The 13,710-nt window shown below is 42.9% G+C and overlaps 1 protein-coding gene across 1 annotated transcript in view; it reads left to right on the top strand.

Moving 5' to 3' along the window:
• The window catches only part of MGAT4D (MGAT4 family member D), a 55,930-nt gene that overhangs the window by 29,915 nt on the left and 12,305 nt on the right, over positions 1-13,710 (top strand). The window contains exons 6-9 of the mRNA XM_066632466.1: positions 974-1,087; positions 2,274-2,349; positions 8,683-8,797; positions 12,212-12,342. Of these exons, the coding sequence (XP_066488563.1) occupies positions 974-1,087; positions 2,274-2,349; positions 8,683-8,797; positions 12,212-12,342 (436 nt within the window). The remainder of the gene's footprint in view (positions 1-973; positions 1,088-2,273; positions 2,350-8,682; positions 8,798-12,211; positions 12,343-13,710) is intronic.

Raw genomic sequence — 13,710 nt, 5'->3', positions numbered from 1 at the left:
GTGGTTGAAAATGGCTGCCTTAGCAGCTATGAGTATAGGTTCTTGCTGTTTACTTCCTGTTCTGAAGCAAAAGGAAGGAAAAGCTGCCTTTTGCAAAGCAAAAAAAGAGAGGTGAGTCTTGAATAAATTTACATAAGTTTACATAAATGGATATATTAAAGATGAACTTATATGAATGAATAAGTCTTGCAATAGCTCAAGGCCTATAAAAGGCCTTGCACAAAGCAAGGCTGGCCTTTCCTTTGCTGCTGCTACTGCATCACAGACGTGAAACAACAAGCAGTGGAGGGAACCCTCATCCCACAGCTCACGTGAGAGGTCAAACAGTCACCCTCACACTGAGAGCAGTTGCATCGGGCCAGTGTGGGCTCCAACAAATCTCCAGAGGACCAGAGCTCATTGGAGATGGGGGGCTCCCTGAGGGCTGCATTGAGAGGCCTCGAGGGCCGCAAGTGGCCCCAGGGCCGGGGTTTGGGCAACCCTGGTCTACAATAAGGCAGTTTTTGTCATGTCATTTAAAACTGCTGTAGGACAAATATTTGCTATTGTACAACGACTGTCTAGCTTGTCTTCTACTAGTATATTCCTAAGGAAATGCTCCTAATTTTTGAGTGTATTCCATCATTTAAAAAGCATGCTTGGTCATCATCCCAATCCTGGTAGCCCTGGCATTAGGATAGGACAATTCATAGTGCAAAACTATGCGTGTTTACTCAGAAGTAAGTCTACTGTATTCACTGGCATTTACTCCCAGGCCATAGGATTTCTATGGAGGGTGCATAGGATTGCAGCCTCCATAGAATACAACCATTGGTCCTCTATATTCATATATAGAAAAAGTGAACCAATTCTGTCGTCGTCCCCCACTCCTTATATATAAATACATGTGAATAGATCTTTGGTTCTGTGTGCAATATGTTCATTAAAAGAGTTTGCTTGATGAGAATATTATGCTTGGCTTTTCTTCCTCTAGCTTCACCAACGAAATAGTCTCTGGAACCCTGGAAGTTATTTCTCCTCCTTCTTCCTATTATCCCGAGTTGTCCAATCTAAAGGAAACACTTGGGGACTCAGCGGACAGAGTAAAGTATGATAGGCAGTGTGAGAGAATTCTCAGATTGCTATTTATTAAACATTTTAAAGGGTGTGTATACTTTAAAATGCATATCTCACTTTTCTAACATTTCAAAAGCCATTTATGATACAATAAAATTATCATACAATTTATCAACAAAGCATTAACAATAAAACAATCAAATATCACACCTGCAAGGGAAAAATAAATATTTTACTGCAGTGCCCAGCAGGCTATGGTCCAAAGGTCTGACTGTATAAATAAAAATACTTTCAAAGGGACCTACTCTCATGTGCTGCAATCCCATGCATACTAACTTGGAAGAAAGGTCCTTTGAAAATACTCTGGGACTTACTTCTGAATAAATATGTGAATACTCTACCCGTTTTGGATCATTGTCAACGGTTGTTTTCTTGTTCATGCCATACACTCAGAAAAGGCCTGACTATCTGAGGGGTGATGGAGACTTTGACCTAGTTACACTGTGCCATATCTCAGGACGATTGGATGGAGGGTTCAGATTTAGTGGCTGATATTATTTTCAAGACTTATGATGGTAGGAATGAGAATGGATGATGGCCGGATCCCAAAGGATCTCCTCTATGGAGAACTCGTGCATGGAAAGCGCCCTACAGGTAGACCACAGCTGCGATACAAGGACATCTGCAAGAGGGATCTGAAGGCCTTAGGAGTGGACCTCAACAGGTGGGAAACCCTGGCCTCTGAGCGGCCCACTTGGAGGCAGTTTGTGCAGCATGGCCTTTCCCAGTTTGAAGAGACACTTTGCCAACAGACTGAGGCAAAGAGGCAAAGAAGGAAGGCCCATAGCCAGGGAGACAGACCAGGGACAGACTGCACTTGCTCCCAGTGTGGAAGGGATTGTCACTCCCGAATTGGCCTTTTCAGCCACACTAGACGCTGTTCCAGAACCACCATTCAGAGCGCGATACCATAGTCTTTCCAGACTGAAGGTTGCCAAGGTTGCCAACAATGATGGTAGGATGCTGTTTGTTCCCTGTTAATTATATAAGGAACTCCAATGCCAGTATAAACAGAGCCTTCAGGGCAGCCTGTTTCTTGACTTGTACCGAGAAACAACTTTGGAATGGGTTTAGATGAAAATGTGAGTTTGTGTAGAAAGAATAGGAAGTGAAAAAATGAACTGTCTTTAACAACAGAATGTGCTGTTTATGTTTAGGTGGAGATCAAAACAGATTTTGGATTACACCTTCTTAATGCTGTATGCCCAGCCAAAAGGAACATTTTATTTACAGGTATATTAATATGCCATATACACATCTATACTGATTAAATTGCACTGCTGCGTAGGGTTTTACAGAGGAAGGTAGGTAGAGTGTGAGACGTGGAGAGGGGGTTCAGATAGCCCTGCAAGGGTAGCTTAACTGTGGGGCATAACCTTAACTCACTGTAATTCCTTTTCATGCAATGGGTCAAGGCTTGCTTGGGATTTAAATGAAGATCCTTTGAGGGCCCCTGGCTTGACTTCCAGCGGTACAACTGCTAAATTGCCCATAGGGGCAAAAGTCCAGGTGGGGGTTGGATCCTGGAATTAATAATCGTATAGGCCCTGGGGGTAAGCCTCTGAGACTCTTGGTCTTGCCCTTTCCATTTTCACTCTTTTCTGCTCTTTCTACAGCCTCCTCCCTCCATCAATCTCCACCTTTTTTCCAGTCCTGCCACTCTTCTTCCAAGACCTACTTCTCTTACATCTTGCTTATTTTCCACAGAGCTCCAGCTTTCCTTCCTGCCTTTCCTCCTGATATAACTCCTCCTGTTCCTCTCTCCAGCCTTGGCTCTCTGTTTCTCCTTTCTCTGGTTCCTTCTTGCATCCTGTGCCTCATCTCCTCCACCTGTCTCCATTTCCATCCCTGTTCTGCTTTTAAATACCCTTGTTCCCTGCTGATCTCCTAATCAGTGAAACCACAGCTGGCTGCACTGCCAACCAGATCTTGTGTGGTCTTGTCACCTGGTGGTAATGTCATGGCCAGGTCAACAAGGTGGAAGTACAAGGGAGTGCAGGAGACCACAGAAGGACATACAATGTGGTTATAGTGATGGCAGCTGGAGTGTAGAGTAACTGCATTGCATTCACTTGAGTATGGGTTCTGCATTACAAAGATTACTGGAACAGCACAGTAGAGCCAATCATGTGGAGTGCCAACCATACCATTCGGGTCATGAAAGAACTGACTATTATGACTGGGCCGACATGAGTGGGTTTTCCCACCTAAGACAAAAAGTTTCCCAGAATGTATTATGAAAGCATAAGAGGGACCTGCAATAAAATGTTGCATCTCCTCAAACGTAATGCCCATTTGCAGTATACAGGGGAATCCAATGAAAGCTCAGACTTCTCCCCCAACCTTCCAATATTCCACTGTTGTTGTTTTTCCAACTGCCACCTCAAGATACCGTGACTTCTGGGAGGCCACTGAGGAGGCTTAGTTTGCAACAGGCCTTTTCTGTTTCTTTTGATTTCCAATCTTGTCTACTTCAGTGCACTATCTTGTCTTTGGGTGGCTCCATTTTATGTACAGTTGGGCACTCAGAGTGCAATCCTAGGTATAAGAGAGGCCCCTTTTTACAGCACTTTGGGCTGTAGAGTTACAAAAAGGGTAGCAGGCTTCCTGGACCCTCCAGAGAGCCATAGCGACCCACAGATAAGTTTTAAAAACCCTTCCCCCCCCAGCTTAATTATCATTTTTCTCATTTTTCTTCTAGCATGGATAATGTAATTTTTAGTTAGTTTAGACTGTTCAAGATAATTAATTTTTTTGTATGTTTTTGTAGTAGAATAAAGAAATGTAGTTCGATCTAATGGGCCAAATAATCTATAGATAGGGGATTTGATTTTTGTTTTTTGTTTTTTTTGTGTGTTAAACAATCTACACTTATTAAAAATACATTTTCAAGAATTGATAACTAATTTTTTTGTATGATTTTATAGTAGAACAAAGAAATGTAGTTTGAGATTTCCGCATTTGCCACACAACTTGTAATATCGTTATTTTTTAATTTTTTTCTGTTTGTATTCATATTTAATATAATAAAATAAAAACATAGATTTTAAAAAAAATACCCTTCCCCCCACAGCAGCGCAATTGTGGCAATCACATTGCTGCCTTTGCCTTTCTCGTGCAAGCACTTACACTCTGGTTCCAAACTTCCTGAAAGTTTGGGAACTGCTGCCTTAGATCTACAAGATGTATCTGAGTGAGAACCTTTCCCAATATGTGTATCAGAGGAAAGAGTCAAATGAAGTAGTTGTTGCATCCTTTCCTTACAGTTCTACTATTTGCAGAATTTTCAAGGCAATACAAATTTTATGTCCTACCTTTGTCCCAATTCTAGCACCTAAGTGGTGACTTACAGAATAAATACATTACAAAATCATAAAACCGAACTTACAATACCTAACCAAATAATCAGCAGTGCATATACCCCAATATTGCTGACTTGGGTTGCGACCATAAGCACACTTTCCTGGGAATATGCCCCATTGAACACAGTGGGACTTGCTTCTTAGACATGCAAAGGATTGTGCTGTAAAAGATGTAAGAGAATAAAAAGATTAAAAGAGCAGTAACAGCATAAACCATGTTAACCTTTCTGTCTGCCTCTTCTTTATGGATAGCAAGAAATGACTCCCTCTCTGTCTTTTAATAAACAGAGCAATATCTTTGTTAATCAATAAAAGACTGAGGGAGAGAAAATTGTGTCAATATTTTCAGGGTTGTCATTCATGTTCTCTACAGTCCACAGGAGGCCCTTGAGAGACTTCTAGTCATGCCAGGGAACAGATAATGGGACTGTATGGGAGCCATAAGAGCAGGCAGTCAAATCCCTTTTCACCTGGGGTGAATTGTAATTATTCTCTGTGTCCATTTAGGCTTGCTTCATCCTGAGATAATTATGCATTTCAAGAGCTGAAAGCATCTTTGAGCAGCTCCGTTTCAGTTGTTGTTAGAAAGTGCTTTTTATCAATGCTCAAGGGAGCTGAAATGAAAACATTAAAAAACTGCAGCAGCTTTTAGCGTCTTGATGCAGAACTCATGCCAAAAAGTCAGGAACATTTATTGGGAGTACTATTTCACTTCTACTGCTATCCTGGCGCTCACACTGTCTCACAAGATGATGATCTTATCTGGCACAATTAGTATGCATTTTTTTTAAAAAAGCAACATAGTAGTAGCAGAAAGGAAGGAGAGTTATTTTAATGTCACATTCATTCAAGAAAAGTTGGGCACAGCCAGTTGTTGAAGATAGCAAAAGCATGTCCTCAACGGGAGAACAGTGTTGAAATGTTGTGTGCCTGTTTCTGAAGGAGGAAAAATACTAGTGCTCAAATCATCTTTGATTTGGAGTGTGGGCAATCCCAGTCAGGTTTGTTGCAGCCCTAGCCTGTTGCTCAGTTATGGGTGGAATTGCAACATTCTTTCCACATGGTAGGAAACATAGTGTGCTTTTTTTGACAGAGCTGGGTACTACCAGTGCCACCAGTACTGACAGTTCAGTGTTCAGCCCCTACTGGTGGGGCCTCGGATGAGCATGGGCTTTGGCCAGAGCCCTGTCTGACTCTGACATCTGGTCATCCATGCATGTGCCTCTAAAGAAAGACACAACACTAATATTTAAAATTGTCTGTACCTTCAGTTATCTTACTGCTGTACTACATACTTCATTATTATGGGATTTGCCTTGTTAACAAGTGTGATTTCAAGCACAAGGAAGATACAGGTGGTTAATGGATGGATAATGAGGTTGTATGAACCTTCCTCCCCCATACAGAGTGTGTGACAATCCTAGACTAAACACTCATCTGAAAGTTCCCCACTAAACTGGACTGAGAGCCCTATCCTAGGTATGCCTATTCAGAGTCCCATTATACAGGTCACCCCTCGTTATCCACTGGGGTTCCGTTCCAGAACCCCTAGTGCAGCCATTTTCAACCTTTTTCAGCTCATGGCACACTGTCAAGGCACTAAAATTGTCAAGGCACACTCCCAGTTTTTTACTTACATTAAATTACTACATTACAATTAATTTTTAATTAATATAATTAATGCAATTAAATCATTACATGACAAAGGGCACAATTGTAGCCAGGTCTACTCAGAAGTAAGTCATATTTTGTTCAATGGGGCTTACTCTTAGGAAAGTGTGGTTAGGATTGCAGCCAAAGACTAGGTGGGGGGGGGGGGAAGATGTGCCTGTGGGACTTACTTCTGAGTAGCCATGCCTAGGATTGGGCTTTTGGTTGCACTCTTTTTTTCTCAAATACATGAGCAGGCAATTGGCACTTCTCTCTTCTTCTCTCCCCCACCCCACCCCACCCCACCGGCACATTCCCCCATCTCATAATTGCAGTTAGCACATCTCCTACTGTCCCTCCCCTCACTCATCCAAACCTTCCAAAGGTCCAGAATCACTTGCCTCACATCCCCCCCCCATTGCCTGCTCCTGTATTTCAGAAAAAAGTGTGACCAAAAGCCCAATCCTAGGCATGTCTACTCAGAAGTAAGTAGTATTATAGTCAATGGGGCTTACTCCCAGGAAAGTGGGGCTAGGAGAGGAACTTGAGAGCCCAGCCCAGCCCAGCCCAGGCATGTCTTCTCAGAAGAAAGTTCCATTACAGTCAATGGGGTTTATTCCCAGGAAAGTGTGGACAGGATTGTGGCCCAACACCCTTCCTCTGAAAGGCAAAGGCAAGGGAGGGAGGGATGCTTTGGGGAAATGCAGGCAACTGTGGCAAGGAAAAGCAACTTTCCTGAACCCTCAGCCAGCCCATTCTTAGGCTGGTGGCCTCAGCAGACTCCCTGGCTTCCTACCTGCTTGTCTGCCCTGACTCCCTCACCCCGCCCAGACCTCCTCCAAGCTCTTCTGGCTGCCCAATCAGCATGCAGGGCAGACAAGGGATTGATATGCAATCCTAAGTGTGTCTACTCAGAAGTAAGCCCCATAATAGTCAATGGGGCTTACTTCCAGGTAAATGAGGATTGGATTGCAGCCTTCCTCTTGCTCAGCAGCAGGAGATGCAAAGCAGCTGCAGCTGCTCCTTTTTCGCTGCTGCCACCTGAGGGTCAAAGTAGCCGCTTCTCCAGCCAGCGGCTGCTGTCCACTGGGCCCGCAGCACACCTGAGGCTGCCTTGTGGCACACTAGTTGAAAACAGCTGCCCTAGTGGATACAAAAAAATTGTGGGTAAAAAAACAGTGGAAAAATAGAATTAAAGACCCAGTTCTAGGTTTCTTGCCCCTCCATTGCTCCTAATGGAATAAGGTTGTGCCTCAACATCTGGCAGGGGTTTGATTATGGGACTCTCTGCTGATACCATAAAATGTGTTAAATAAAAGCAGTTTAAAAAAATTAAAAAGTGCATCCCTTTACAATTGTGGTTTAAAAACAGCCTTTCTTACTGTTGTAGAGAGGCAGTGAGGAATTAGAAATGCAAAGGACCCCATACCTTTGCTTGGCTCAGCTGCAGAATGGAATGATCAATTGTATGACTATCTCTCTGCAGCAGTAAGAAAAGCAGTTTTTTAAAGTGTGATTTTAAAGGGTTGCATTTTTCCCCTTCTCCAGAGGTCAGCACATTCCTTCTCATTTGCAGTGGCCATTTGTGTTTCATCAAATCCATTTATAAAAAATCTGTGTATAACAAGGTTGAACCTGTAGTCAGTGGGACTTACACCCAAGTAAATGTGGCTAGGATTGCAGCCTAAGATGCATCTTTTCAAGTAGTGGTTCTTGAAAACTACTATTCAGCAGGGGGAGAGCAGCTGTCCCTATTCACCTCAGCATAGCATCCTTTTCAATGACTGTTTGCAGTTGTCTTTTTTACCTTTTTTCAAAGTAGATTTTTTAAAACCATTTTAGAACAAGGAACCTTTCTCATTTATTTTATGATTTTATGACTTAACTTTTTTATTGAAACATGGTATATATGGATTTTTAATAATTATTATTTTCATATTTGCATTTCATTTACATGTGTTGGCTTGTTCGTATCATTTTGTAAGCTGTAAAAGGTCCCTAAAGGGAGAAAGGAAGGACAGAAATCCTAATAATAATAATAATAGTTATCTCTTCATGGATATCATTCCTTCAGTTGCTTCTCAATCCAAATATGTTTTGCTGTCCATTCTGTTTTATCATTATTGCAACCCATTTATCAATTTGCTAGTATTTCCAGCTTGGATAATTTGTCTATCTTCTCACTCAATTGCCTGTGATATTTTATATGCCGCCAGCTGGGTGACTGAATGTTGCATTTGTTCTTCCAATCTATTTTCCAGTATACAGTGATGTAGTTTCTATGTGTTCATTTCTGTTAACTGCTCATGGAGAACAAAAGTGTCTTATATTTATATTGGTGCCCTCTTATCATTTTCTTTTCCTTTCCTTATTTCTTTTATTTTTCTTTTCCTGAAAGAGATCATATTGTCTTTAATGTCTCTAAAATCTTGTGAGCTTTGGCTACTGCTGAAAAAAGTTTTTTTCTTTTCCTGAAAGAGATCATATTATCTTTAATGTCTCTAAAATCTGTGAGCTTTGGCTACTGCTGAAAAACGTTTGTTTTTTTTTCCAGCTAGAAGATGATATTATAGCTAAACCATCATATACAGAGGATATTAAAAACTTTGTAACAAAACAGGAATCAAAGGACTGGATGATCCTTGAATTTTCTCAACTTGGTTTTATTGGTAAGAATAGCAGCAATATTGAAATTAGGGCATGCCAGTTTAAGCAAGAGAGATGCACTGCTTGCATTACAAAAATAAACTGTTTTTACAGCACATTCCTATATATGTTTACCAGAAGTTCAAACTTCTGTTCAATGAGGTTTACTTCCAGGTAAATGTGCACAGGAGTGCAACGTTAATTAATCATTAAAATATTCACTATTCTTCAACAAACTGTCCAAGCAGCTACAATTCTCAGTGACAACTGCTTTGTTCTCAGTCCTCAGCTGTGTGTTCTGCCATCTGGGAAAAATAAGTAACACAATGTATCTTAATGCTTTTTTTCTATCACATACAAAATATGCTTATATTGATAAGTATATAATTATTAAAATTGTCTTTGTTTCTTGGAAATATTCTGAACATAGATCAGATTATGGGGACATGGAAATGAGATTCCAATGTCAGGCATTTTGATTTGCCTCCAACTGATTTGGTAGAGAGATATTGTGGGCTGTGATGGCCCTTTGGAACTCTGTGCAGCTTAGGGGGCCGTCACAGCCCACAACATCTCTCTACCAAATCAATTGGATGTCATTAGGCAGGAAGTGATGTCATTAAACAGGTCATAACCGAAAACAAGCACTTTTTCTCATTTAGGAGCTCATTCACTGCAAATGACAGACGAGAAAATACACGAATCTTGATCATATTTCAAGAGATGAGAGAGCCCAATTTTCATGTGGGCTGCGCTTACAGCAGTAATACCTCAGCACTGCTCAGCAGTGAGAGTGTGAGGGCCAGATAAAAAGCTTCCGTGGGCTGCATCCGGCCCCTGGGCCTCATGTTTGACACCCCTGGCCTAGACCCTGCAGATCCTCTTTCATGGGAGGAGCAGCTAATCTCTTATTGCTCTCACCCTGCTGTTATCAGGACTTAACTGAGTAAAACTGCCACCTGCATGAATGACAGGCTGTCCTTTGCCTTACTTGGATATTGTTTGGAAGGTTAAGAAAGAGTCCTCATGTGTACTCTCCCCCAGTGAACTGTGTAAATAAACCTTTGTGCATCACATTCACCATACTTTGAGCCTCTTTTCCTGGCTGCTTGAGAGGTAAGATGTCACTCCCCTTAGGTTCACCTTAGATGTGGACCTCTCCCCTTGGGAGGAGGTGGCAAGGCGTGGAAACACCACAGACATGCACTCAGGTCACTGGGCCTGAGCCTGCAAAGTACTGTGTAGGTCCTGAATTCCTAACACTGTGCTTTAGGAAGAGGATGGGGCTATATCTATACTGAAGAAGGGGCAATAGTTCAGTGGTAGTCTACAGCACATGCTTCGTATGCAGGAGGACCCAAATCCAATACCCAGCATATCTAGGTAGGTCTAAGAGAGACCTATCAGAAACCATGGAGAAACTAGCCCTGGTAGATACTGAGCTCAATGTCTCAGTTGTCTGGCACAATGTAGCAGTAGGAGTGGGATATACATCTGAGCTGCAGCATGCAGGGAAGGCATATTTCCTGCTCAGAGCTATAACTAGGGCAGAGCTTGAGGAGCACCTGCCCCAGGTGCTCCACTAAGTGGGGGCACATGGCTTCCCCCAAGCTGTGCCCTAGTTGAGGAGGAGGGGCTGTGAGAGAGGAAAAGGAGTGGGGCACACAAAGCCACCAACACCGCCTCGTTTGGGGAGAACCCGGAAGAGAAAACACAGCCACTTTTGGGTTCTCCCTGGAGGAGGAGGAGGAGGTGGTGGTGCTGGCTGTGGCCACTTTGCATAGCCTGTTCTCTTGTGAAAGCTGGAAGCCTCCAGAGGAGAAGAAATAGGGTGCACAAGTGGTCACATTAAGTACCCTCTAGTTCAGGGAGAACCCGGAAGTGACATCATGACATCACATAACATCACTGCCACTGGGTGCCAGGGCAATCTATGACGGCTCTGTTCCTGCTGCACTACAGTTCAGAAAATCACACTCTTTAAAGAGTGTTGGCAATAGAAGTAGGGTTGCCAACTCTGGCTGAAGTTATTTCTGGAGATTTTTCCCCCCAATATGTTATAACATTATTTTGCCAAGAAGAGCTCATTAAAATCCCCAGTATTGTTTTTAGCAGTCTCCTGGAGATTTGATGCTGATTCCTTGAGACTCCAGGCCAGTCCAGGAAGGTTGACAATTGTATCCAGGAGGGAGCTCCAACTGTGCCAATGGAAACTTTCCTTCTTTACCTGCAGCTTCATGGATATGACTTTTATCAGCACCAGGTCTGGCCCATCTGTAAGGCCAACTGAAGCAGTTGCCTTAGGCAACAGACTTTTGGGGGGTACCCACCTGTGTCCCCCCCACTGGGAGGAGATGTAGCTGGCAAATCACCTACTATGGGGGGGGGCTGCATTTGGTATACTACCTCCAGTGGCAAGAGGTCTGAGGTTGGTCCTGGTCAGCATGGTAACAGTGAGAGAGAGCACTAAATACCCTTTCTTCCATGTCACAGGCTGATCTTGATCCATCTCCACTCCTGGCTATTATTCAGTTTATAAATATATAAAACAAATCAACCATGCCGAGCCAAACCATGCACTATTAACAGATTGGGTAGTTTGACCCTGAGGTAGCAGGTACTTTGTTCCTGTAATATGCATTTAAAACCATGTGACATACAAGTTTAACTACTAGGAATAACGTTAACTAGTTTTTTTTTTACCGTTCTTTCCAGACTTATACTGTCTAGTTAAGGCAGTATTACAGGTTGTAAATGACACTGTGAATGCAATTTGGTCAAAGTTGAACACTTACGTGTCTCATGCTGACTTCATTGGAGAGTTGAGCATTGAAATCAGTGGAGCTAGAGATGCTCAGCTTTGGTTGGGTCATGCCCTGAATTTGGCCAAAGTGAGATAGTTGAAATAAACTCTTTGGCCATGATACTGTACTACATGCTGAGCCTGTGCCACTGATACACAGAGCTAGTTACTCTGGGGGCGTGGGAGGTCTAACAATTGCAGCTAGTCACTGAACCGAGATACAAGAGCACCTCCTTTGCTGTGTCCAGTTTTAAGCATCACAGCACATCCAGAACAAGGGGGAATGACAGTGAAATAGGAAATTAGCAGCCCAGTCCTATCCCTGCTTTCCTGGGAGTAAGCACCATTTACTCTAATGGGACTTACTTCTGCGTAGACATGCATAGGATTGGGCTGTAGGTTAGGAACAGCACAAGAGAATCCAACAGCACTTTCAGCCAAACTGTTTTACTATATCAGCTTCCTGGGGATTCTTAAGGGTTCATGTACATACTTCTAGTACAGCAAGATTGTGGCCTTTGTTCCTAGTTTAAAATACCAACTGGTATTGAACAAGTAAGTTGATCATTCTTCTTTGGTTTACTCTGTATTGTAAGTCAACTTGTGACTTTTTCCTTTAAAAAATTATTTTCAGGAAAATTATTCAAAACCAGAGACATACCGCTGATAGTCGAATTTTTTTTAATGTTCTACCAAGATAAGCCGATCGACTGGCTTCTAGACCACTTACTTTGGGTTAAAGTTTGCCACCCAGAGAAAAACGCAGTAAGTACTACATTTTTTAACAGTAAGTATTTAGCATTTGGGGAAAAACTACATTTTAAAATGTAAATTACATTTCAGAAGAGACAACACTTTTTATTTTCATTTATTTATTTTTCACATTTTTATATCGCCCTTCCTCCAAAGAGCTCAGGGTGGTGTACACAGCTGCTCCTCTCCTGTTGTCCTCACAACAACCCTGTGAGGTAGGTGAGGCTGAGAGAAAGTGATTGGCCCAAGGTCACCCAGGAAGCTTTGTGGCTGAGGGGGGATTTGAACCTGGATCTTCCAGGTCTCACTCCACGTCCCAAATCACTATACCATCCTGGCTCTTTTTGACACACATTTGTGTAACATCTCTTTCTGTTTACTAGGCAGTGCCAATTTCAGGGGCAAAACTCTGCCCTAGGGCCCCTATTCCATATTTGGTCTGCTGCATCTCTCCACCTTATAAGCAGCAACAGCTCTTCCCATCAGCCAGTAGGTGTGTCTTCCAGAGGTCCCATGTAGCATTTTAGTGCTACTTGGGAAGCAGCTCGAGATGCTGCTTTGGTGTGGCAGAGAAGCCATGGCAAAGAATTAGACAACAGACAGGTTTCAGAGAGGTGCAGAATGGCTGGAAGCAGGAGCAGGAATGAAATCAAGGGAGAAGTGTGTCTCTCTCGGCTCCTGACCCAGCTTTTTATTAAGTCTCAAAACACATGATATAAGGCTACGTAATAGGGGAATTACAAAAGGATGCTGAGATTCATACTGGCTGTAACCAGCCGGCTCTAGCTTATCCACAAACACATTCCATAGATATGATTTCTCCATAACATTTTCAAGGCTAGCTCTTTCTATAACGTTCTACTATTTTCCAGAGCACTGGCTTTTCAACACTCAACATATCAACAAAGCGTTTGCGCAGTTGCAGGTGTGCCTGCCAGGTTTGCCAAATATGCAAAGACATCTCAAAGCTCAGTGCCTGTACATCGCTACAGTCCCATGACAGTGTTAGGTGTACCAGTGGCAGTGACACAATTATAATGTCACAATCCTAAGCTGCACTGGCACAGCCAGGTCACACAGCCTGCACTGCAAGTAATGCAGCTGAGGAAGCAGCAGAAAACCTCAGGATAGGTGGATATATTTCCCCTTACCCTGAGTAAAGCCTCAGCCATCCCTATGGAACTTCTCAGATCTGTGCCAGCTGTCTAACTGGTACAAATACAGGGAACCTGGTGTAATACCGGGCAGGCTGGGAGGTGGGTTAGATATGGCATGTGTCATGTTCTGCCCCCTCCTTGCCCAATCCTCACCATGTTCCGCTGTCCTCCAGCCCTCCAAGCCTCCACACCATGCAGCACAATCATACCTGCTCTGACTGGT

The sequence above is a fragment of the Tiliqua scincoides genome, chromosome 6 (genome assembly GCF_035046505.1).
Source record: "Tiliqua scincoides isolate rTilSci1 chromosome 6, rTilSci1.hap2, whole genome shotgun sequence".
Classification (NCBI taxonomy): Eukaryota; Metazoa; Chordata; class Lepidosauria; order Squamata; family Scincidae; genus Tiliqua; species Tiliqua scincoides.
Note: the sequence above shows the minus strand (reverse complement) of the source record. Positions and strands in the feature narration are given on the sequence as shown.